Consider the following 26,261-nt stretch of genomic DNA (forward strand, 5'->3'; position numbering starts at 1 on the left):
ACGTTGAGAATTCGTTGGCCTGCCTACGCAATGGAAAATTCCGTACTTAATATTTTATTGTACATTACTTTGTTCCGTGACTGCTACGTTTTGCGTATTATTCCGCGGACTTATTGGTATTGATTAAATTAACGATTAATTCTGTTCAATCGAGAAAATGTTTCAAAACGAAAATCGTTGTTACTTAAATTCTCATTACTAAGATTAGAGATTTTACTTCAATAGTTGATGCATACAAATGTATATTTCTAAATTGCAAATCTTCATTCACTATGAATCTAAAAGAGAAGTGAAGCACACCGCGCTTCGAAAAAACCAATCGACATCGCGAAAAAGAGGCCTCAACTGTTCGATATTAACGACATTCGCGCTGGTAACATCTCTTTTTTAGAAAGGGATTTGAGGGAAAAATAAAGATATAAATATCATTTAATTATCAGTTAGCTTACCAAGAGGTTGAAACAACCAGATGTTAATGAAAGGCCCGATAAATTGGGAAAACTACGATCGCACGAAGCAATCTCTCCGGATATGAATCCGAAATGGCGAAAGAAATTCGTAAATTACGACAAACTTCACGCTGATTATGATTCTAGCAATTCTCGAAGCTTCTTGGAATTATTTTATATGTACAGTCGGGAGCACTGAGGTTGCGACACTTTTTTTTTTATAAGTTTACGAACGCGCAAAATAATTCAGATCCTGAATTGCGCGTTCGTAAACTTATAAAAAAAAAAGTGTCGCAACCTCAGTGCTCCCGACTGTACACAGATTGAGTATGTGTGTTTCGTATATCGAACAGTATTTTAATAACACATTTTCTAGAATAAGTAATAATATTTTAGCAGAGTTGGGAAAGTTACTTTATAAAAGTGTCTAGTTACAGTTTTGTTGCTACAAATGTAACTAAGTAGTTACAGTTACAAGTTACCAATTCTGCAACGTAACGCGTTACAGTTACAGTTACTAAAAAAATAACGAATCGTTGCTTTGCAGTTATTTTCTTGCAATGAAAATAAAAATATCAACTCTACATTTGAATTGTAAAAGCGTCGGTAAAGGCATTTATGCGCAGATGCGAGGCCTAATGCGATCTGCGGAGGTTTAAGATATAACATATAAAGTAACTCTTAATGCAACTTATCTTTAAATTGGTTATTAGTTATTGAAAAAGTGTAACTGAGTTAAGTTACAGTTACAGATGGAGAGAAAGTAACGAAGTTAAGTTAGAGTTACCAAAAAAAAGTAACTGTAACTTCGTTACAAGTAATGAGTTACTTCCCACCCTGTATTTTAGCTATTTCAAATTGTCACAATTTAAAAAACAAAATTGTATCTAGATATACTATTTCAGGTTACGAATGTCGGACAAAGTTAGCCACTCCGCTATCAGGGATATTAATAGTTAGACTCAACAGAATAAGAAATATAAAAATATTATTAGTTAAAATCGTATATATACATGTTAAATTTTTAACACATTCCCAGTGAGAAATGATTCGTCGATCGACGTCGAAACGACGTCGAATCGACATCGACACCGGCAAATTGACGTCGATTCGACATCATTTCAACGTCGATCGACGAGTCATTTCTCACTGGGTTGCGCGTTTAATCAAACGCTTCTTAGTGCCACTTTTGGTTGATACATGCATATTTCCCTTAAAAGATAAATATTTTAATTTGTTTCTCAGACCTCGAGAAGTGTCACAATATTCGCTGTATATCGTGCATTTTGACGTTAAAAATGAATGTCAAGCATTAAAATTCGTCACCTTCCAAGAGAACTTTCCTCCTGAACAGAGGACGCGATCGATCTATGTAACAATGAGTTATGCGTAACGCTATACATTTTTATTTGAGGTGCTTTCAGAGTTCAAAGAATTATATAGAGCATACACATCTGGACTTTACACTTAACTTCCCCTCATACCTGAGTATTTCAATTCCAGTTCCTTCGGCACCTCTCAACTGGATTAGCGCCTTCTGTAATATTAAAAAGGTTAGGTTCTACGAGAGCGGGATCTGTCGTACCGACCGAGCGTGCCCTGAAGTTGCACGCAACATACATAAACAGCTGTTGACGCACGTGTGTGCGTCAAGAGACACGTGGCGTGTTGTGTATATGCAAACTCGCGAGGGGATGTTCGATAAGATCTTGTTTTCCACTTTTACAGTACTTCTGTTATCGTAATACGGTGCGACAAGGGTAACGTTTAATCCGGCGTATCGCGTTCCGCGTCCTTGCACGATCGTGTCCGCATCGTTAACGAAAGAGTGCCGTTGTGCAAATTTTCTCTTTGGAAAGAAATTATTTTGCAACGCGTCAATAGACGCATTTTTGTCAGCGCGTTAACGAACGTTGACCGTTTAGTAGATAAGAGTTCCGTATATCAACACGAACGCGCTTGCCCAATGATATAACTATGGCATCTTCTTTTTTTTCAGAGAGTAGAGGAATATCAAGTCGTTCTGAAAGTAAACAAGATATCCGGTGATTAGATAGCACTATCAAGAATTGAATATATAGTTGGATACGCGGTTCTCTGCGGTGCCACTTCGAGGCAGTCTTTCAAGATGAGTCGAAACGTAGAACCCCTGGACGCATCCGAAATAAACATCAAGTCAAGAACATTGCACCAGCCGCCTCTCGACGAGTTAATGAACGGTAATTGGAAAGGTTTTTTTTTTATTTGCTGCAGGAAATAGCAGGTGGCGATAATATAACTTTTGCTGTGATCGTAGTCTTAGGAGAAGGACTGACTGCGAACTTTGCGGAGGCCGCTATCGAGATGGCCGACTGTCCCGAGCTCGACAAAGGGCCTTACAATTTTTATCGGAAAGGTAGACATGAGAAATAAAACACAAGGCGCGGCCAATCTTTTTCCTAATCTCTGAGTCTCTTCAACGATGCTTGCAGGCTTGTGTGGCAGTCCGATTATTTTGGAAGTCGGTGGTCCATCGCATCTTCTACCAGTTGTCCAGAGAGACAAGTTCTACGACGTTAAGTCGTTGCTGCGACAGTTAAATTACAACCATGACACTCTTGTCATCGGCGCAGCAGCTGGACCGTGGCCACATACAGGCCGTAACTGCGAGGTGTGCATTATGACGAATCATTTGCATTAGTAACATCTTCCGACTTGAGGAAAGGAGGAAGCAAACTTACGCGAAATGTTCGTTTCAGCTTATTATGAAGTTAAACGTAACGAACGATAAAGTCTCACCAGGGTACAGACTTAACATGGGAGTGGCGAATGGGACGCATTACGCATTTGTAAATAAGTCCACTGGTGAGTGCATACTCGAGCGAGTAGCTGCTGATAAGGATGAAACAACCTTCGCGTTGCTGGCCAATCTGTATGTGTGTGAGGGCAAGCCAGGGAAAGTTATAAAAGTACGCGCTAAGAAACGTACCGGCAACCTGGACTTTATAGCGTGCATGCAGAAAGCGTTGGAGAAACGTTACGGGGACAAGCTCGTAGGTCTGTGACAAATCATCGTTGCAATAGGGAATTAAACAGCGCTCTTGACCATCAAATATTCCTAAATTTAGGTCTGGGTGGTATGTTCGAGGTGAAGAATGGAAAAGTGAAGCAGCATATTATGCCAGATTTTTCGGACACCCCGTTGACGACTGAGGCCCAGCTTAACAACTGGCTACATTTCTACGAAATGGAGACTCCTCTGATAGCTGTCGGCACATTTGTCAGCGCTGAGACAGTAAGCTTTAACGAGATTCAATCTGTACGAAAAGAAAAGGATTATCAGACGCGTTCGAACACTACAGTCTAGGAACTTATGCCAAACGACTATTTACTTTTCAATTGAAGTACTTGTTCCTTCTGTTACACAGGATTTAGATCTCAGAGTGCAGCATTTCCATAGTGCTTACGAAGAGAACAAGTTGGGTGGACATTATCACAACGATACAACGCCGGACACTATTGAATACGAGGGTTACTTCAATGTGGCAGCTACGCTTTATCGTGTCGATCAACCGCTCAATAAACTGCAGTTTGGAAAAGATTAATTACTTATCTGCACGTCAAATTTTTACAACATTTTAAACTTTACATCAATGAAAACTTTATGTTAGTAACATAAGTAAATACGCTGATAATATATTTTGTTAAAATTTATACAAATTTATCTAAGAAATTCCAATGATAAAGAAATAAACGTATTTGTTAAAAAAAAGAACAAAAACTTAGATCTGCTTTTTCTCCTCCTTCCTTGTTAAGACTGAGTTACGTGAACTGATACTAAATTCCGTTAGCAAACTCGTTAGCAAGTTAGCTCGCAAATTCATAATTTATTTGACCCCGTGGAATTATATTGTTCCGTTAATATCGATTTGCGAACGTTATAATTTGTATTACTTTACAGGAGAAAAATTACGTTCTTGCTAAAATGCCCTGTGCGAACTCGGCTCATCAATTCAAAATTAATATGAAATATTGTTCCACGTTTACTGTCGATGGATGACAGCTGTAGTCCTATATTTATTTTGCTATTTTCGGCCGTATTTCGGTGAAAGATCGCGTCGTCAAATTATATCTACACAGTTTAAGAAGAAACCTTACATTAACTCTGTGTGTACTTCGTGTTAACAAAACAAATTATGATTATCTGTTATGCATTTGTTTCACAAAATATTTCTCCAACGAGTTTTGAATGCACTGTACACATCGGTAAGATATATGTGTTATGTATTTCAGCTTTCATATAATCTAAAATAAATTATGGAAAATAATCATAAAGTAATAGTGGCACATTGTCAATCTGAATCCAGGGTTCAAAGTAATACCGATGTTCGAGCTTAAAAATATCGTGGCCCAGAGAACACGCTTGTCTAAAAGACATCTTAAAGACGCCTATTAGACGTCTTTCAGACATAAGACGTTCAATAGACGTCTTAAAGACGTTTTTTAGACATGCATATTCTCTGGGTGGATTATTCACATGCTCGACGTTTTCCAGGAAATTTTTCTTACCAAAACGCATGCCTATATTAATTAATGTAATTAATTATCGTAAACAGCGTATCGATCCCGTGCCTATGCTCGATGGCGTGGCAGATTTTTCTTACTTATGCAGTAAGGCGCTTCACAACTTCGCTCTCTTTTATTTATGACATTGCTGGCTCTTTTTACAATTTCTTTCAAGAAATACTTTTATTCCTTTTAAGAGACGTTGCTCATTTCTTCTGAAAAATCCTTGTCAATTCTTTTACTTGTCGTTCTCTCGACAAGTGAAAAAATACTTCTCTCAAGTTGTCAGTATAAAACTTTCATTTTTCATCTTCATTATGATTAAACTACATTTTTACATTAGCAGGATATAGCTGCTAATATAAAAATCTAATAAATATTAGTATAAAAATGTATGTAATGCATTGATTTTAATCACAGATAAAACAAATATTAATAGGCACCGAGACGTGTTTAATTTTACCACTTTGGCGGATCACAATCGAATAATGATCGCGATATCTTTTCGGTAATGAGTGCATCCCGTCCTCTGCCGATCACGTGCGCGACTCCTTTCTGTCTCGAAAGGCGATCTCTTAATTTTCATCCGCACGTATCGGCGGTCTCTCCTCTCGTCGCTCCACTCGTCCGAATCTTCCTAACGTCATTAATCCGCAATAATCCGTCGGTCGTCTAAGTTATGCTAATTGCGTACGGACGGAGTCGCAGATGCGTCGACGGGCGGACGACGGCAGTACGGCCTGGACAAAGTGCCGATCTTCTGCCGATATCGCCGTATTCTCTCGCCTCGGTTGTTCCCGAGATACATACGCCGCGATGAAGTTCAGCATTGAATCCACGGCTTCCTACAACAGCATCCACCCGGCCTATCACTATACCGAGCAGTTCGCCAATAACGGCGAGACCTATCGGGACGGTACCAAGTGGTACGGGGTGTTCCTGGCCTTTCTGTCGGGCACCTTCTTCACCATCAGCTCCGCCCTGGTCAAGGCGATCCGCAACGTGGACCCCATGATCCTGCTGGCCATCCGCGCCCTGGCGCAGATCCTGACGATGGCCGTCGTGGCCTGCAGGTCGTCCGGCGATCTCTTCGGCCCTTCCGGCCAAAGGGTACTCGTGCATTTTCAGGTAAAACTTCGCTGATCTTGGATCGGGCACGATTGTACCGATCGTCCGCGAAGAGAACGGCGATCTCTGATTTGTAGAGGCCGCGGATCCATTGATCGCTTTTGCATTTGCTCGCGCAACAAATTTAATTACACGGCATGGGTTCCGTGACAGAAACGTCGATCATCCTACACGAAATCGGTCGCTCTCTTCTTATCTGATTACGTACATGTAAATGATTACGCGCTTATCCGCAGGCGCCCGCAGCTTCTCTACGACGTGTATCATATTAACTGCACTAATCCGGAAAAGATCGGCGACGAAAATTATTCATTCATAACATCTGCGTTAGCGAAGCTTAGCCTCCCCCCCCCTCAGAAAAACTGATTGTAAGAAACGTAAAGACGAAGCTCACGTTCTTCAACGTGGTACATGGACTTTCTTTATGTACTATTATGTATTCTTATGTACTATCGTCGATGTAAAGATAGTGTAATAATACTTGGAAATAATATTGCAATAACAATAAATTGTTATAATAAACGTATTAACTTTTTATGAGCTTTTGTTGATATTTTCTGGGTGAATGCACGCTAAATCGAGTCTTTTAAATTTTGTAAATGGAACTATGTCCCAGTGGTCACGTGAAAAAATTCAAAAATAATGGCTGTGTTCAGCAGAAGTTAGCGCTTAATAAGCGCTTTATGCTGATTGGATAGATCTAGAAGAATAGCTCTATTTCAGCACAGATCTGAAAGTATAATCCAATGAGCGCAAAGCGCTTAGCAAGCGCTAACTTCTGCTGGACACAGTCAATATCTCGATAAAGAGAGAGCCTGCTATTCTGCTGTTAGTCAAATTGTAATAAAAATTTTTGAGACTTAACAAGGAACGTTTGCAGAGCAAAGCACGTAAACTCGGTTTCCTCGTGCGATTGTTACGCGGATTTAATCATTTTTCTTTTTTACTAGGGTCTGGTAGGCGGCATGACCCTCTCGTTGCTATACTACAGCTTCCGAGAATTACCTCTAGGCGATGCCACCACGATCATCTTCAGCTCGCCGGTGATCGTCATCGCGCTGTCCTTCCTCTTCCTGAAGGAGCCGTGCGGTGTGCTGCGGGTAATGGTGGTCTGCACGCTCTTGGCGGGCGTCGTCCTCGTTGCCAGACCACCCTTCTTATTCCAGGTAGTCAAAGGAAAGAAACTGGAAAAAAAATTATATATATCAGACAAGGAAGGTATCGATGAAGTTGAATAAAAATCACTGCGAATTATCCCTCTTGAATAATTTGAGACAAGGAGGATATCAATTTCGCAATGGAGAAAAATTGATCAAGTTTAGATAACTTTTAAGCGAGACTTCTGGAAAAAAGTGGACCAGCTACCTTCTCGCCCTTCATCCCTCGCAACCGATACTATTCTCTTCCAGATGCACCGCGCTGAAAGCTACAATCTTATGGGATATCTGTGCGCCATCCTGGCCACCGTCTTCACGGCGCTCAACATCGTCGTCATGAGGAAGTGCTCGGAGATACATTACTCCATCCTGGTGTTGAACCTGTCGTGCTGGTCGTTCGTCTCCGCAGTGTTCTTCTACTTCACGGTGTCCGGCCACGGCGTCGGCCACGAGCTCCAGAAGTTCCGGCTGCCGCACGACTGGTTCACCTGGGGCCAGATCCTGCTGGTGGCGTTGACCGGCCTCACCGGCCAGGTGCTGGTGACCAAGGCGCTGAAGATCGAGGGCGCGGGTAAGGTGTCGGTCACCAGATCGCTGGACATCATCCTAGCGTACCTGATCCAGGTTTACCTGTTCGGCGATAAGCCCACGTCGACCAGCCTGACTGGCGCGATCCTCATCATCTCTTCCGTCGTCTGCATGGGTTTCGAGAAGGAGATCTACGCGGTCTGCGACTTCATTCCTTAGCCAACGGAATCGATTATTCAAACGCCGCGAGCGAGAATAAAACTGCCAAGTGCGATCCCGAATTACGACTCTGTGGCCGAGAACGGACGAATTGCGATCCGCAAAATCCAATTACTTAAGAAAAAGAAAATCACAGACTAGCCAGAATATCACGACGCTAAGTACCAATAAATTTTTAACGATAGCATTAAGATCAACAAACATTTAATCATTCAATTTCTTATTGGAACAAGCTTTTGGTATCGAAGAGGTGCCGATTCACAGGTGGCACTCACTTGTACACGCATTCTCTTTGTCTTTTCCGTGTCTCTTCCTAATATTCCAATTCTTAAAATAATATCTGATGACGCAATATATGATAAACATCAACCATCTAGAATTTCAATGTCGATAATAATAGTAGTAATAATAACGAGTCGTAGCGATAATAATGTCAATAATAATAAAGTTATAATCAATTTGTGAACACGAATCTACACGTGCAAATATATATATATATAGATATATATATAAACAGAGAGAAGTGCACGTTTAACGCGTATATTTGTATACACATATGTATATTTACATATACATATATATATACATATATATACCGAGATGATTAATTCGATGGGAAAGAAAGAAAGGTACTACTATGATTAACAGTAAACCGCTATACCATATCCAAGATAATATAATTATTTACATTGTATATTCTTTCCTCTACTGTCGTTCCAGACGAGACGCACGTGTACGCGCGCCAGCGCGACATTGATCCTATTAATGTCGCTGGAGAACGGACGCTACCTCAGTGCTTGCAAATCTATAGATATATATAAAGTATATATATGCTATCTATACTTCAGAGCTTAGTTTACAATTCGAGTGGTAAATGTAACGTAAAACATACACATTTTTCTTCCTCGCGCTCACCCTCTCTCTCTCTCTCTCTCTCTCTCTCTCTCTCTCTCTCTCTCTCTCTCTCTCGTCTTCTTTCTCACATGCACACACGCACCTTGCTGCGCTCGTTACCATCCTTCTTCCTCCTTCGAACCGTGCGAAATCGTCATCATGCGACACTTTGTTATACCCTACGGCTAAGCTTACTCTAAGTTTCTGCTTTACGATTAAAGAGAAGTTGCACAATTACTTACATTATGTATTATAAGTGACTTCTCGCGCTTGAAAAAGGTATGTGTACATATATACTTGACATATACATATAACGTTGCTTCATTCCGCCTCGCCTCGCTCCGCCTTTTCGCTCTACATTTTCCTCCTCGTCACCTCAGCTCGCTGCACCGCCTGGCACGACCTACGGACCTTAAGTCCCTCGATGTAATCGCATCGCACGCCTAATCTACCCCTGCGGCACGCACGTGGCCCCCAAGTTATTCGGCTAAACGCGCGGTATCGCGAGGGTGCATGTCCGTAGCGATGCGATACAGGGAACGTAATCGCGCACGGTAGAGCCCTCCCGCACAGAAGAAGGGCGAGGACCCGCTCGCGTAACTCTCGCATCCAACGCACCTCCTACGTGTAAATATATGTATATATTTACATATATATTCTTCCCCGATATCGTATGATTTTTGTTTTCTTTTTATCTTACATTGGTCATATGATTCTTCGTCCCTGAAGCGTAATTCTTGCGACTGTACAGGTGAGGGACATCTCGTGCCGTTACAACGATCGTCCCTTCGCCTTCCTCCCGGCTCCTCGCGCAAAGTGTGGCTCCGCTTCGCGTCGTACATGTACATTTAAATCTACGTAATATTGCTAAAAGGAAGTTGCGTTAGCTTTGTCGCGTGCAGCGTGGTGACATGCGATAGAAAATGCTACGATACAATTAAGCGCCTCTCTCGAACGAGGTGGAGATCGTAAAAGATCGGATAAGACCGCGCCGGGCGGGATTCATTCGCTCGATCCCCTCGGCGATCGTTTACGATCTCCAGATCAGTTTGATAAGAGAAATCGCTGACAAAAATGAAAAGGAAGAGAGAATGGTGCTCGACAGGCGACGAAACGATTACAGAACTCTATGTCGCTAAATATGATTATCTTCTTTTTTTTTCTCGCTACGCGAAGTTCTCCCTCGCCGATGCGGTCTCGTCCAATCTCACGATATCCAAAAGACTCCCCTCGCAGAGTCTCGCTCGCCTTGTTGACCGTGGAATCTCCTCCCCGTTCCCGTTAAAAATTCAATGCTCTTTTCTGCTATCTCTTCCCTTCCGTAGAAATTAAAACAAAGTTCTAGATAGGCACTGCACGCCGCTGGTTCCCTCATCACAGTATCAAACAATAAAATTTATATCTTACCGCGAAAAAACGCGCGCTTCGAGGATGCGAAAATTTTTCGTCGTATTCAAAATACGTTTTGGCTACAAAAATAGGGCGCGCGTTCGTTCCTTTTTTTTGCCACTTTTTCTTGTCTTCCCTCTTTTTTTGCTTATTTTCGATTTTTTTTTTTGATTGATTGCCTTAATCAATGCTGTGGAGATATAGATACAAATGTCTAAAGTACACGTGTCAACGTCAAGCTAAAGATACATTCGGGCGTTTGTCTTTTTTACCTAAATATTCGTCAAACAATCGTTCTACTACACCACATTATACAATATACGTCATGCTCTCTTTCTCTTTCATTCCATCAACATTAAAGTTATATCGTACCGTATGATACAAAAATGAGTCTGCCTCTGATAACTAATACTTTGAATACGCGATTAATAAAAATATCGCTATCAAGATAACGTTATCCGAATAGTTTGAAAGACGGTAAAAGTGTGCATACAATGTTGTAATCCGATACTGTTCACCGTGCCGCGCGAAAGATTTGAATACATCCCCGAAAAATAATATCTCGTACATCACACTTATACTCGAATTAATTATATAATTTTAGAATGGTAATTTAATAAAAACACTGAGTGTCCTTAATTAATGAATAATGGCGTTAACTTATGTAACCTACGCTAATATTTATGCGACAACAAAGAAGACTCGTTAATTAAATAAATAAATATGTGGAAAACTCGTGGATCTGATAGTGAGAAGTATACATATTCGCAAATACAAAACGTAATAATCACTCGCACATTATTCCAATATATATTTTTAACGTTTCTATGTCATAGAAACTTAAATGAGATCTCTTCCCTATGTGATGTAAAATTACTTAAAATCGCCACATATATGTATATATATATCCTCAATACATACATACATATATATATAAAAGATATCTGAAGAGATAGAACTCAAACTTACAGCCACACACAGCGTAATAGAACAACAAATCCATAGTCATTTATTATATGTTAAGAGTAACAGCCATGCGGCATTTTTATACAATTCTGAATATCTGTATCTCTGTATAGAACATGTGTGTCAGTATATAATGTATAATATAATGTTATACATGACGATAGATGTAACATTATATTATGTACATATATATCCACATATAATATATATGTAATATATGTACACATATAAATATACATATATTTTTCTACGATATCAATAGCAACTTAAAAGAATATAACTAATAAATATATACAAGAACATGAAGTCATTAATTTTGCAAAATCTGATCAGATCCAACGAAAATCCACTTTCATACGATAGTGGGTGCGTCGCGATGGTTTCTTAGCGCTCGAGACGGTGCACGCAAAGAAAAGATTAGCCAAAAAAAGCTAAAATTTAGCAGTGACAGCTAAAATGTGTCTTTGAAATAGGGACAGCTAATGTTGTTGCTGCCACACCTCAATTTATTAGCTCTTTGAATGTAGATACTGCAGCAAAAAATATTAGCTGTTAGAAACAAGTAATATTTAGCTGTATATATTCAGCCATTTAGCTTTAGCAACAGTACGTAAAATACTGATATAAGCATGCTTATATCAGAATTGATATCCTTCCTCTCTTTCTCCTTGCTCTTACAAAATTATCGTTATAATGATGCACGGTTGCATTTCATTTAGAGAACTGATTCTAAAGAGATGATTACTCGGGAGACATACAATAAAATTGTGTTACAAATAGAAATTGGCATTCACACAAAAGTAACCTACGTGCAGCATTGTACAGTTATTCTGCGTACAGTTAATCTTTCTTTTTTGTAATTATTAAAGTCGTATGCTTAATAATCTTTCTAGAATCGTCGTAGAATTAATTCGCTCAGTGTTTTATGCATTCACATGCATTCACATGTAATCATTTGAAATTGATATTACATTTATTTTAATATCTCTTGTCTCGTTTTTTACACAAATAAATATCCCCTTCTTAACCAAATCCCATTTATCCCTTTGGAGTTGATTTGATAGAATCAAACAAACATATAATTACAATAAAGATTTCAAGACACACGCAGGAATTACTCTATATTGATCAAAACTAACAAGTAACATAAAGATCGCGATGTAATTCAACTTTATTCCTTGCCCTCGCTCGAGCCAAAGCGAACCAAAATAAAACTGAATTATAATTATAAACTTAAATAGTTATGTGAAAGCAATATTATTCTGAAGTATAATCATCAGTGCGTAGAATTCCTTTTTTCCATTTTTATATGTTCGTCTAGTACATGTATATAAAAAAAATTGTACTGCTCACTGTGTATCTCGTATTTTGCTTTTCGGTCCAGCAACATCTCGTGGTACTTTTTGAAATAGAAAATTGTCAAACTACAACTTCGCCGATGTGCCCCATGTCCAATGTCCCCCCAGCATTGTAAATTCTGAACCAACAAAACTTGTAAACGGTACAAGGACACGGTGATGAGTCCCACGCGTCAAATACAGTGTAAAACAAACGGTTTCATTTATATATTATAATATATATTATGTGTGTATCACGATGCATATGCGATATATACAATATATATATACAGAGTGAACTGAAACCACCGGAGAGCCTTTTAATCATAAATTCTTTAGAAAATTTCAAGACGAAAATTCTAATACAAAAATGTCGAGGCTAGTTTTTAAATAATAAGCGATTATTTAAATTTTTCACACACAATAGACCGGAGATTTCGCGCGCTCAGGCACGGCGATATGTGATAAAAGTGTTCCTAGCTAAAATTGATCGACCACTTTGACAGCTGCAAAACTTTGAAGTTACAAGTTGAAGTTACAAGTTGCAAAGTTTTACTTGAATTAAATAAAAGGACGACATTCATAGGAACACTTTTATCACTTGTCATGTCGCCGTGCCTGAGCGCGCAAAATCTCAGGCTTATTATGTGTGAAATATAAGCGCTTATTATTTAAAAATCATTATAGCCTTGATATTTTTGTATTAGAATTTTTGTCTTCAAATTTTCTAAAGAATCTATGATTAAAAGGATATCCGGTGGTTTAGTACACTCTGTATATATACAAACACATACACATATACGTGTATTATTATACATACAATTCATGGTGCCGAACATGTCCGTTCTGTCAGTTTGGTACGGTCATTTATCCATATAAAAATTTGTCCTTTGAAAAAAGAAATTAAACTTGAGTCATCCACGATAAGTGCGTTCCATCTGTCACTCACAACGCTCGCATTATTCGACCTTAGTTAACACTTGGTGAGCAACAGGGATGATTCCAAGAGCGTTACGAGCGTTAGGCAATTACATTTGTCGTACGCCAAAGCAATCGAAGAATTAAAAAGTACATGGAAAAAGGGAAAAAGTAAGTGCTGAAGATAGCGGTGATAGAGGGAACTCAACGATTGTCGTCGCCTGCAAAACGGCAAAACCTCATCCGAGATGAACAACTATGCGATTCGATTAAACAATTATACTTAAAGAAGAAGAACAAACCTCCGCGCCGCTCCTCGGCTCGGACAAATTATTAAATCAAATGTGTATCGGCACGTGCACCAGTAACTCGGCACGGCTGGAGAACACCGCGGCGCACATCTCGCACGTGTACTCCACCGTGTCCGGTATTATCGTTTCCGGGACATCGTCCACCGGCGCTATAACACTATGTACGGTCATCATCCTCGCTTGCGACGCCGACTCCACCTTGACACTGAGCTTAACGTTGTCCCGTTTGCTGATCTCCTGCACAACGTTGTGCGGCAATATGCTCTCCTCCTCATCGTCCGGAGCGGTAACAACGCTCGCTTCGAAAGCTACTTCCAGATTACTGCCGTCCACTGCGTGATCCATCAGTCGTGCCGGATCGCCGCTGTTCTCCATGGTATTGTTGTTATTATTTCGTATCTGAAACTGCTGCTGCTGCTGCTGCTGCTGCTGTTGTGCTCCCGCGTTTGTTGCGAGCGTGTTCAATTCCTGCTTCACCACTGGTTGCTTCTGTCTCTTGGTGGTCCTCTTCGCGGTGGCCGATGACGATTTTCTCTTGTTCGACGACGCCTGAGTTTTACCGAGGGCCAGGATATTACCATTGTTGTTCCTGTGACTGTCACCCGCGGCCTTCTGCACGCCTGGCTCTTGCTTGATGCTCAGTAACTGCTGCGCCGACACCGTAGACGCGTTCTCCTTCGTCGACTTGGTCGGGAACGTCGCCGGCGCGAGCTGCGATTTACCTTCAACGTGATAACTAACGTTCTTTGTGCGCGGTCGATTTCGCTCGCCGCCCGGAAAGACGCCGGACTTGTGCTCGTTCGGCATCACCTTCGGCGTCCGGGTCACCATTGTCTTCGTCTTCTGGCCCTTCTTCGCGCCGTCGCTACCCACCTCCACCGGGACCCGCGTCTTCTGCGTGTGGATCATCTTCGGCCGGCCCGACTGATTCGATGCCTGCCCCTCCTGCTTCTTCTCCTCCTTACGCAGCTTCTTCTTCGAGAGCTTCGATTTCGATGCGTTCAACTTGGAATTACTCACAATCGAGTTTATGTTCTGTAGAGAGCTTTCAAAACTTTTCAGCACGTTCTGATAGCCTTCCTCCACGTTCGTTCGATGTTGCTTGTTCTTCTTGCCGAGCTTTCGCTTGGTGTTGTCCTCCGAATCGGAACCGCCAGTACCAGTGCCAGTCCCGGCGCCGATGCCACCGCTTGCACCGATACCGCCGATGGTAGCGCTACCGGCACCGCCGCCGGTACCACTGCTATTTTCCATCAAGTCGTAGGTAAACTCGTCTCTACGCGCTACTGTATTCGTCTCGATAGATTTCGTCTTGCGTCTTCTCTTATACTTGCGCGGCCCAGTCTGTGGCTGGCGCCTCAACGCAGTATTATCGTCACAATGCTGCACTATATGTGCCACTATTTTCTCGGACGTCGAGTATGATTCGCCACATACTTTACACAAATATGGCGTTAAACTGCCCACGCATTTCGGATCTGGACCGGAATGATGGGCGCGCACGTGTTCCCGGAGAACCACCTGTAAAAGGGAGAACACAATTTTATTTTATTCACGTTTCATAATAAAATTGCACCAAGCAGCTAGGCATTGCTACCAGATTACAAATGTATTTCGGCTTGAAATAATGGTTAACTATTCGCAATTTAAACCATTAAAATGAGACAATATTCATACGATACACGTTGTCTTTCCTTTAATAAAGCAAAACGCTTGTCCGCACTTTCGTGCGTTTTAACGATAAACCTACTCTTTGATTAAATGCCCGAGGACAGATCGCGCATCCGTATGGCTTTTCGCCGGTATGAATGCGCTCGTGTTTCCTCAAAGTGCCGCCGTCGGCGAAAGCCTTCCAACAGAATCGACAACCATAGGGCCTCTCGCCGGTGTGAATACGTATATGAATCTGCTGCGAGCTACGACTGCCAAAGGTCTTGCCGCACTCACGACACGGGAAAGAACGACCGCCCAGTTCCCTGTTGTGAGAATGACGATGGCTCACGAGAGCCCGTCCGTCGGGAAACTCCTCGCCGCACTCGTCGCATGCTACCATTTTGTTGCGGTGTGACATCATGTGTCTGCAAACATGACGATACATTTTTCAATTGGATAAAAACATTCCAAGAATAAAAGTTGTGTTTTTGTCAAAGAGATCAAATTAAATTATAATATTTTAATACAAGCATTTTTTTAGTGTACGCGCTTTTGTGCCCGTGACTATTGTACAAAGTGTAGAGCTAGCAGAGTTAAAAATTTTTTTACTACACCATCTCATTTATACCTTCGTAAACGAGCTTTACTGTGAAAGCGCTTCGAACACTTTGTACAACCGAAAGTTTTGTCCACGTTGTGTATCCAGGAGTGCTTCAGCAAGCTGCGTTTGTCCTTGCACGTTTTTCCACACTGCGTACATGTGTTTGGCGGCGCATCCTCAGCGTGATTCTGCCGCACGTGCTCTGCGACTTCTGCTTCGTCACGGCATCTCGCCCCGCACAACAGGCAGCGACGACTAGGAGACCTTGTTTCAAATTCACCAGATAAGTAAATGCACATAAGACGCGTTTCGAATTCATTCGATTTTCGAACCCAAGTCGTTTCGCATATCTTTAATGCTATAGCAATATACATATTTCTACTATTAATTCGACGAGCGACAAAATATTTGATCGCGAAACTGATTGCTACTAATTCTACGTGGATCGCTGCTGAATCAACGAAAACCATGGATACCTTGAAGCGTGAAGTTCGGCGTGTGCCAACAACGCTAGAGCCTCCTCGAACTCTTCTCCGCAAACATTGCACATATGATGCTGACTGGAACTCTCCAGTGTGTCCGTCTCCGGCTTTATGTGAATTCTATATACACGAGATTAAGCTCCACGTAAACAAATTTTCAATATTAACACCAACATGTAATAAAAGAATTAATACTATTAAGAATTACATTATTATTTAATCTTAATCCATGCCTTATAAGCTGTGTCATTAATATTTTAGCTACGATTGTAATTTTTTTCCTTAACATCCCAATTTGAATATCTCAATACCTATATTTAATAACGGTATTGAAATATCAAATGATATATTATTTAAAAAATTCAAATCTGTATAATCTACGAATCTCCTGATAAATCAGAAACTGACTATTCGAACCACCATTCTTTTTTTCAATTCTGTATCCCAACATTTGTGTTCACCCAGATAGGCACTGTATTCTAAAAGCTCTGCAATTTTTCAGCTCTACAGTGTTACACAGCTTATAGAGATACAATGCTACAGAAGATTGTTACGGATATACCCCTTACGTCCATTTCTATCAATGCAGATTAACTTTAGTCTCGGTTGAACTTAATATTTATCTTATTCTAGCTCTAAGCCTCGGTTTCACCAACGTTGTTTAACTTTAAGCTTAGCTTAATTCGTTTTCTGTCCCTTTCCAACTGTTACTCTAGAAAGAGGCAAGCATGAATTAAACTAAGATTAAAGTTGAGCGACGTCTGGCGAAACCAGGCCTAAAAATTGGAAAAAGATGGGGAGAGTAACTCGAAACCGAGAATAAAGTTAAACTACATTGGAAGTGGACATTAATCTGGAATACTCTGTGCAAACTTGGAGCACTTACTTCTGATGGCGTTTAAGTAGATCCAAACGGTGGAACGGTACCCCGCAGGTATTGCAATAAAACTCGGTAATCCTCTCGTTGTCAGCCGTGTAAGCGGCGTCATTCTCAAACTCATCTGCATCGGATACCTGCTGGGGAATAGCGCCGCCGTGTTTGATGCGTACATGCTCCCGTAGACTGTTGACGTCCCAGAACATGTCCCCGCACGAGGTACACTCGAATGGACTGTCACCACCATGGACGCGTGCGTGCGATGCGAGAGCTTTCTCCCTTGCAAACGCGAGGCCGCACGACTGGCAGACGTACGGTTTCGTTGCGTCCGTAATGGGCCACGGTTGCGGCTGTTGTCTGCCCGTGACGGACGACATCTCCTCTATTTGCCACCTCGAGCCGGACGCGTAATTGCCACTGGGTGTGAGACAACCATCGGTCAGCACGTTCTCGTACAAGGATAGCGCGTGCTCGTAAACGTCTGATTTATGCACATACTTGCCCATCTCCATCTTGATCTCCGCGATGTTGCGCTTCGGCACGCTGGCGGCGGTGTTGTTCTTTCGTTTGCGGGGCGCGCTCGATTGCACCTTCTTGCGCCTGCCTTTATTGCCACCGGTCGTCACATCCTCCTCCTCGGTGATCAACGGATCCTCGTCGTTCAGGTCATCCTCGAGGCCGTCCTGCGACGGCGGGTACGCGTGGACCTTGAGGTGATTGTTCAGATCGCACTTGCGCACGTAGCGGGACCCGCACAGGTTGCAGCCGTACGGCCGGTCCGTCTGGTGCGCAACGATGTGATTCATCAAGTTCGCCTTCTTTCGGAACCTGCGGCTGCAGAAGTCGCACGGATACGGCCGGGCGTTCTGGTAGGAGTCCTGGTCGATCGGCAACGGTATCTCCATGTCGTCGTACTCCAGCAGATTGTCCTGAGTCATCTTAGCATCTGGGATCTCGACTCTTTAAACGAAAAACACTTCGTTAGCAAGAGCAAACCTCGAAGGAATCAAGGAAATAACCTTCCAGCTGCCAGCAGACAAGTACGAAGGTACAAAAACATTGCTCGGACGCATCGTTTGGTGCGTCCGCACCGATACTCACCCATCGTCTGGACCGGACCGGTCCCAGTTGTCAGCTATCACCTCCTCGGTGACTTGTATGTTGAGATAATCATGGCCCTGATCCTGCGGCACTATGTAGATCGACTCCATGTCGTTGGACTGGGGTACCATCAGTATCTCGGAGTCGGCGGTGGGCGTCACGTCGGGAACCGACTCCACGGTCTCCTCCACCGCCACCTCCTCGCAGGCGCCGATCACCTCCTCCTCCGACGCGACCAGCTGCGCCTCCAGGCCGCATATCACCTCTCCGTGAAGCTCCACGTCTCCCACCCACTGCAGATTCAGATCGCCGGCAACGTCCATTTTGTTCGGCACGTCGACTACTTGATCACTGAAATCACTGGCGAGACGTGGGCGATGAGCGCGAGCGAGACCCGGCTGGCACCGCGGTGCCGATTTCGCCGACGGGAGCCCGCGGACTCGCGAAACCACCGCGGCCGCGCGATCGAGCGGGGAGCGCGCTTATTCGCGCGTTCGCGTTCGCGACTGACCGTCTGGCGAGCGACTCCGCGACGACGAGGCGCGCGAGCAGCTTCCACGCGAGTGACCCTCCGCGGGTGTGAGGTTACATCACGCGGCGTACGTGCGCGCCGACGCGCGCGTTTCCCTCCCGCGGACACACTCGCGAGCAGCACACGCCGAGCCGCGGCGACCAACGGATTATCAGCGGAGCACCGTGTTCCCCTCTCCCTTCGTCGTCGCCCGACCCGTCGTCGTCGTCGTTGCGGCGACAAACGATGATCGCGCGCGCGAACGCGGCGGCGCGATCGGCCGCTCGGCGTCGGGCCGCGTCTCGACACGAAGCCTGAGGTTATAATTATATAGGTTATAACGAACGGTTGGAGGTTATAGCGAGAGCGGTACGTGCGCCGCGTCCTCGGGGAACGTGGCGTCGGCGAGGAACGACGGTGGCGTCGCGACGCCACCGGACGAGGAGTGCCGGAGTGGCGCGACGAGCGGCGTTGGCGGCAGCGGCGGCGACGGCGACGACGGTTGCGGCGGCGGCGATGGCGATGACATCCGAGCGACAAAGCCAGGCGCGAACCGCGAGGCGAGAGGCAACCCTTCCGTTTCGACGACGGAGCTTCTTGTTCGTCGCACGCGCGCTGTTTTTCTCTCTCTCACCTCCGTCGTAAACGGGGAGACGTACGCGCACGCACACGCACACGCACGCACACACACGTAGTAAACACGCGCGCGCGGATCTCAAGCGGAGGCGCGGCGTCGCCGCGCGGACGGCACGCCGAGCGTGACCGGCGCGAGACACGGGCGCGGAAACGGCCGCGACGACCGCGGCGCGATTCTACTTACTGTTCCGAAGTACCAAGTGTAAAGGCGCAGCCAGTGACCTAACCAAGGAGCAACTCGGTCCCGCGATCACGAAGAGCAGCGTCGACCTTCGGTTGTTTTCAATCCTGGTGGGGGATGCGCGTAGAAATAAACGTGACAAAATGGCGGCTCGTGCGGTGCGACGTGCGCGCGCGCAATTACCGAGCACCGGCACGGGTCGTGCGTAGATGGGCAAGTCGACCGCGGCTCCCGAGTGATCGGCGGCGTCCAATGGGGGGACTCGCTTTCGCGGGATTTGGGAATCTGTGACATTTCTCTGTACAAGTGATGGATAAAATGATTGCGACATTTTCCTTTTTTTTTTATGAGCTTAGAAACGCCAGGGTTACGTCGTGGTGTAAGGCTGGTATTACATTTGTCGTGCAACAAAATTTTTAAGCGTATTGATTGGCTGAAGGATAGTAAAATTCTCGAGTATCTAGAAACTTTCTATTCAGCGGCCAATCGACACGCTTGAAAAATTTGTCGTACGACAAATGTAATAGTACCCTAACTGTAGTATGCCCAATCTCTGTCGGTTCTTTGATCTTTCGGTTTCGATCACGTGATATTCCGCCATGTTTTTGGTATAAAATCTTGTCACACTGATTTAAAGCTGGAAACACACGACGAAACTGGAGCAGTGAGACTTAAAACTTGAAGAATTTCAACCAATCGGAATTTTCAGCATCGCTTAAGTTTCAAAATGGCTACTCGCGTTCTCGACAGCCACTGGTAATTTCTCTTGAGTTTAAAAGTTTACTGCTTAAGTTTTTTCGTGTGTCGGGTCTTCATTATATACCACACCTACAATATCCATCTCATTGGCTCCACCAAAAAAATGACGGATGCGCAAAAGAGGATCGACGCAAAACAAATGAGAGTGGGCATAGTTATACTATGGCTATGTCTCCAGGAATATTTTGCTCGACGGCCATTTCGAAACCATTTTGAACGTTTCCGATGTATATTTCAAGTAAAATTTTCCTCGGAGAGAGAGAAAATGTTTTGGGACGTAAACCTGAATCTAAATGTGCGTTTCTAAATTAATTTCTTAAAAATGCCGTATTCTGTCCATCATTGTACTTTTAAAGCCAGCGGCGTACGATGCTTTTTGCTTGCTGATTTGCTTGCGTGCACCTTTAAGGCCTGTGTCCACGATGCTAGGACTTTGACACAGTTCTTGGATCGTGGACACAAGACTTTATTAACTGGTGAGAGCCAATTCGGATGCAATTTCAACTCATCTGACCTATCACATGAAATTTCGATTGGCTCTCACTGCCAGCAAAGGTGCACGCAAGCAAAAAAGCACCGGGTACCACTGACTTTAGTAGGCTTGTTCGTGTTGCTCGAAATCCCCCGAAATTCCTGAACTTGGCAAAAAGAAAAATATACGTTGGAGAGAAAGAAAACGAAGATTCTGAATGCAACAAGTGCAAGCAACACGAACAAACCTGTCGAGATCCCTTTGCGGTGTAGATAGAGGACTCTGGAAAAGTGTAAATGAGCGGCGCGTTTATCGGCCGCGACTATAAACTGCGTCAAATGCAGCCAATCAATGCACTAGTCTACACTAATTTACATCGAAAAAGAATCTCATTAATACACTGCGGTGTATAATTAGCATATCCACTCTATGCTTTTTTTCAGTTTCGGTGTGCGGCCGGCACAGGCGCAGAGTACACACGGACGCTCGTATGCGTGAGCACCGTGGTGCAGCCAGGTGCAGCACCCGAGGGTGCTAGAATCCCACGGTTTGGATCACTGGCGTGTAGTTGTGAAAAAAAATTTGTGAAATCTGACATCAAGTTCCATTGAGGAGGTGAGTCTTTAAGCTTCGATTATTATATAATAAATAAATATTTGGCAATAAATTCTACGTGCTACAGTGATACAGTGAGATTGTATCATTAGCGAAGTACGGGATGTTTAATTGTAGAGGTTAGATTTGGCGATCGCGAAATCGCGAGGTGTGCAGTTCGTAATCGTGGACCTATAAAACGCGGATTGCGCTTCTCCGTTAGAAAATGTCTCCGGCAAAACAGAGAGAGAGAGAGAGAGAGAGAGAGAGAGAGAGAGAGAGAGATGCAAATGCGCCCCTCCATAGGTTATTTGAATCCCTCTCTTCGTCAATTCCCTCTCTTTTCTCCCGTTTTACGATGTGGAGGGGGCACTCGTATTCTGTCTCTCTCTCTCTCGCTCGCTACGTCATGGAGATACGCCATCCTTTACTATCCTGTGTAAAATTGATAGATACGCAGTCCGTGCATCATAGGTCCATGTCTGTAATATGAAATACTCAAGGTATATTTATTAATGAGGTAATCTATGCTTTGAATGGGCATCAATGTGGCTAGTACTGGAGTGAGTGGTCCTATTGCCTTCGATGTCGCCGGGAGAGAGGTGCTGTTGGGTGGATCTCTGTCTCTTTCTCTACTGTCTGATTGGTCAACGATTTTCCATCTCACCTTATGTGAGTAAAGGCCTGTGTCCACGATGCTAGAACTTGACCAAGTTCTAGCATCGTGGACATTGGGCTTAAGATAGAAATTGTGATATAGGAAATTTTGTAGGAAATCGATCAATCAGATAATAGAGAGAAAGACAGAGATTCACCCAACAGCACCTTTCTCTCGGCGACATCGAGAATAACAGGAAACAATAGGATCGATCACTTCAGTATGTTTTAAACCCGTATCGAACCACAGATTAGGTCGAGATTTGATCAATCGGAGTAAAATCCATTAAACTTGGTATCAGTAAACTTTAAGCCCGTATCAGACTACGGATTGAGATTGGGATTAGATTGAAATTTGACCAATCACAGTAAAGTTTACTAATCTCAAGTTTAGTAATTTTTACTCCAATTGGTCAATTTTCCATCTAAACTCTATTTCAATCCGTAGTCTGATACGGGCTTTACTCTGCTTGCGGTCAAGCAGCTGCTACAAATACTTCGAAGTGTCTCTCTTCTCCTATCTTTTCTAAAAGAAAGGGGAAGAAGAATACTTTGAAACATTTGAAGCGACAGATTGCAGCCTCGTTTGGTCAAATTTCAATCTAAATCCGTAGTCTGATACGGGCTATAGATCTCACTGGGCCACACTGGGCTAGAATGAGGGACGCGTGAGACGCCCCACCACTAGATGCGAGATGCCTATCAGTGCTACCACATGCGTAGCGTGTCAGTGTAAAGCTTTCGGCGTTTGCTACACCTACACCGACATACTATGCATTTGTAGCGGCATCCTCATTTAATGATAAGGAGCCTCGTCCCTCGTTTTAACCACATGGGCGAGCACAGGTTAACTCGTAGCATATTTAATGCCCAGAAAAGAAAAAAGAATTTTGTGTATTATTTTTTTGTAGAATCTGACCATGAAGAAGAGTACAGTTCGAGTACCACGAGTAACGAATAAGCGCCGACAATGGAACCATGAAGATTTGGCGAAGGCCGTGGCGGCAGTTCGGAGCGGTAAAATGGGATATTTGAAGGCTGCGAAAGAGTTCAAAGTCCCAAAAGGAACAGTAGAAAGGCATGCGAAGATGGAAGAATCAAAATCTAACGCTATGCTCCTGAAAAAACTCGGACGACCACGGATTTTTACTGACAGTCAGGAGGAAAAACTTGTAGAATACATACTGACCATGGAATCAAAATTCTGCGGATTAACGAAGCGTGACCTACAGTGCATGGCCTATCAATTTGCTAAGGCGAATAATATACCAAATCCGTTCCAGGAGGAGGCGGCTGGAAAAAAGTGGTTTTATTCCTTCATGAACAGACACAAAAATGTGCTTTCAATACGAAAACCAACCAACACACCGTTTGCTCAATCCAGTAGCTTTACTCGCGAGAATGCCAATATATTTTACGACAACCTGAATAACATTTATGAAAAATATAAGTTCACGCCCGACAGGATTGTCACTATAAATGAAACAGGCATAACAGTTGTTCAGTCGGAAATTCCAGAAGTTATAGTTTTAAATGGTAAAGATTTATGTACTTTGTTATCCAATTGAATGTTCAAAGTGAGGAAAGTCCAGGTTCAAATCCTGGCTGTGACAAACGGCCCTTAATTCGTATTTTAATTTTATTTTTCAGACGAAAGGCAGGTTGACTCATTGACAGCGCCCGAGAGAGCCAAGTTAATCACTGTTGTTATCGCCATGAGTGCTACAGGAGTGTATGTCCCCCCTATGATAATCTTTCCACGAAAATTAATGAACGCACGACTGATGAAGGGAGCTCCACCGGGTGCAATTGGCGTTGCCCATTCTTCTGGATGGATTCAAACAGATTTGTTCACGCAGTGGTTCGTGCACTTCTTGGAAATCATGAAGCCGTCTACAGAATCACCTGTGTTGTTAATTTTAAATGGCCACAGTACTCACACTCGAAATATCGATGTGATCGACTTGGCGTTGAAGTACCACGTAATTATGCTCACAATCCCTCCGCACTCGAGTCACAAGCTCCAGCCACTCGACAAAGCATTTATGAGCGCTTTTAAAACCAATTACAGCGAAGAAATCCGCGCGTGGATGCACAATAACGCTCGTCCCCTCTCGGCCGTCGATATGGCCGAGCTTTTCAACAACGCGTACGCTAAAGTACAAACGGCCCTTATTGCGATCAACGGGTTCCGCGAAACTGGTATCTATCCGTTCAATAGGGACCTTTTTACCGATGCTGACTTTATCGAATCGGAGAATACCGCTCGGGAAGTTTCTCAGGCCCAGATTGTTTCTGTCAGACGAGAAACCGAGGAATACTCGGTCAAAACCACGTTTCAAGCAACAGACGATAATTCCGAGACGGCAGAAGTAAAGGATGACGACCCATCCTTGCCTCCCAGTATTCCAGGACCGTCAACTTCTGCTTTCCATGAGACGTCAACGAGGATCGAGTCCAGAAGGCATGTTTCCAGTGCCAAGAATTGTTCATAAAGTCGGCGCTCGAGGCCGACGATAAACAGTTTCGTCATTTATAAATATCGCGAGTGCTAGCTACTGATGAAAATAACAAATGCAGGCAACAACACCTGTGAAACGAAAGTGTAAACAAACTAAAAATAACTTTAGCGACTCGTACTAAAACTACTTGAGCTTTTACATTACATTTGTATTTAATAAACTTTTAATTATATTGCGATACTCACATGGTTTGCACTTTACTCTAGCGATTTGTCGGAGTATCTCGTATTAGGAGCATACTTTGTCGCACAAAACGGTGCCTCCGCAGCGGTGAACTCGGGTCCTTGGGCTCGTTATCTCTCAAAAGATTACGTAAACTTGAATGAGACCCTAGTTTTTGTGTAAAATTAGATTGCATCCGTCATTACGTCGATATAGGAAAATAATGATATTGCCATTAATTTGACATCTAATGTCAAATGAAGAATTGTATTCGATGTAGGTATATTATCGTATCTTCTTAAAACGCAGATTAATTCCATTGCTCACAGATGCCTTTAAACGTGGATCAACACAGCTCGTATCTTCGGTCTCCAAAATTTCGTAATCTTTCAGCAACAAGGCTAGAACGACGTGTAATTGACCAACTTGCCTTCCTACAAATATATAAAATTAGTGATCAATCAAATAATGAGTTTCCCTGTAATGGCCTTATCAGGTGAGAAGTTCGTTGAATCACAAAACAATCGTAAGAAATAGTAGTAATAGTTTCCGGATGAAAGAGTTGCGAGAAATCTTAAATAACTTGAGTTTTTTAAATCCCTTTTTAAAAAGTAATTAAGGTGATTGCATAGTAACAATTCGGTGGCGATCGTGGCGCAGAGGATTGTTCGCTGGTCTGGTAATCCGAAGACCTGGGTTCAAAACCAAACAAAACATTGTTGGTTTTTCGTTCGATCGCCACATAGAGAAGTGGATATAGATTATAGAGAGAGATTTAGGCACGGTCTTACGACAAAGAAGGACTCGGGGCTCCGGCAAGAAAAACCTTCGCGTCCTGTGTCTTCTCTTGCATACACGAAGGTTTTTCTTGCCGGAGCCCCGAGGTCCTTTTTCGTCGTTGTAAAAATTTTTCCTCTGCAGGCGATAATGTTTCTTCTTCCAGACGATTCTTACACATCTTGCGTTTTCTCTCGAACACACGAAGGAGCCCTTGGAGTGAAATGTGTTTGGTGGAAAATTGATTTTTGGATTGCGTTGTCGTTGCGGAAAAAGATTTGCCGATTGAATTTGGACGCTGCAAACCTCTGATAATAGAGGACTTGATCCTATATTATTGATTTGGATTTATATACACACAAAGTTACTAGAGTACGCTCTATCAATTGGAAATGGCAACTCGTGAAATCTCTCATCGGAAAAAGGAATTTAATT

At 43.2% G+C, this 26,261-nt stretch overlaps 4 protein-coding genes across 7 annotated transcripts; 3 read left to right on the plus strand and 1 right to left on the minus strand.

Moving 5' to 3' along the window:
- Nucleotides 1-2,057: 2,057 nt before the first annotated feature.
- Nucleotides 2,058-4,186, plus strand: LOC105561855 (ester hydrolase C11orf54 homolog). 2 transcript variants are annotated; one of them, XM_012012204.1, is made up of 7 exons: nt 2,058-2,209; nt 2,449-2,668; nt 2,746-2,844; nt 2,921-3,099; nt 3,188-3,485; nt 3,557-3,723; nt 3,857-4,186. In XM_012012204.1, exons 2-7 carry the CDS (start codon nt 2,578-2,580, stop codon nt 4,031-4,033), a joined length of 1,011 nt encoding a protein of 336 aa, XP_011867594.1. In that variant the 5' UTR covers nt 2,058-2,209; nt 2,449-2,577; the 3' UTR covers nt 4,034-4,186. The 2 variants fall into 2 exon arrangements, with proteins under 2 accessions (XP_011867594.1, XP_011867595.1); XM_012012205.1 differs by having other exon boundaries at nt 2,058-2,198.
- Nucleotides 4,187-5,757: 1,571 nt separating this feature from the next.
- Nucleotides 5,758-8,026, plus strand: LOC105561857 (solute carrier family 35 member G1-like). Its single transcript, XM_012012206.1, has 3 exons — nt 5,758-6,122; nt 7,073-7,288; nt 7,532-8,026. Exons 1-3 carry the CDS (start codon nt 5,811-5,813, stop codon nt 8,024-8,026), a joined length of 1,023 nt encoding a protein of 340 aa, XP_011867596.1. The 5' UTR covers nt 5,758-5,810.
- Nucleotides 8,027-13,378: 5,352 nt separating this feature from the next.
- LOC105561859 (zinc finger protein 420-like) lies at nt 13,379-19,963 on the minus strand. 2 transcript variants are annotated; one of them, XM_012012211.1, is made up of 8 exons: nt 19,887-19,963; nt 18,556-18,915; nt 17,953-18,414; nt 17,464-17,871; nt 16,572-16,697; nt 16,123-16,359; nt 15,592-15,919; nt 13,379-15,362 (listed from the first exon to the last, which is right to left on the minus strand). In XM_012012211.1, exons 2-8 carry the CDS (start codon nt 18,876-18,878, stop codon nt 13,869-13,871), a joined length of 3,378 nt encoding a protein of 1,125 aa, XP_011867601.1. In that variant the 5' UTR covers nt 18,879-18,915; nt 19,887-19,963; the 3' UTR covers nt 13,379-13,868. The 2 variants fall into 2 exon arrangements, with proteins under 2 accessions (XP_011867601.1, XP_011867600.1); XM_012012210.1 differs by having other exon boundaries at nt 17,464-18,414.
- LOC105561858 lies at nt 19,894-25,071 on the plus strand. Of its 2 annotated transcripts, XM_012012207.1 has the most exons (4): nt 19,894-19,993; nt 21,558-21,729; nt 23,277-23,901; nt 24,016-25,071. In XM_012012207.1, exons 3-4 carry the CDS (start codon nt 23,286-23,288, stop codon nt 24,858-24,860), a joined length of 1,461 nt encoding a protein of 486 aa, XP_011867597.1. In that variant the 5' UTR covers nt 19,894-19,993; nt 21,558-21,729; nt 23,277-23,285; the 3' UTR covers nt 24,861-25,071. The 2 variants fall into 2 exon arrangements, with proteins under 2 accessions (XP_011867597.1, XP_011867598.1); XM_012012208.1 differs by lacking the exons at nt 19,894-19,993; nt 21,558-21,729 and adding an exon at nt 23,004-23,211.
- Nucleotides 25,072-26,261: the final 1,190 nt, after the last annotated feature.

The sequence above is a fragment of the Vollenhovia emeryi genome, unplaced genomic scaffold (assembly GCF_000949405.1).
Source record: "Vollenhovia emeryi isolate VEMERY1.0 unplaced genomic scaffold, V.emery_V1.0 DF939199.1, whole genome shotgun sequence".
Classification (NCBI taxonomy): Eukaryota; Metazoa; Arthropoda; class Insecta; order Hymenoptera; family Formicidae; genus Vollenhovia; species Vollenhovia emeryi.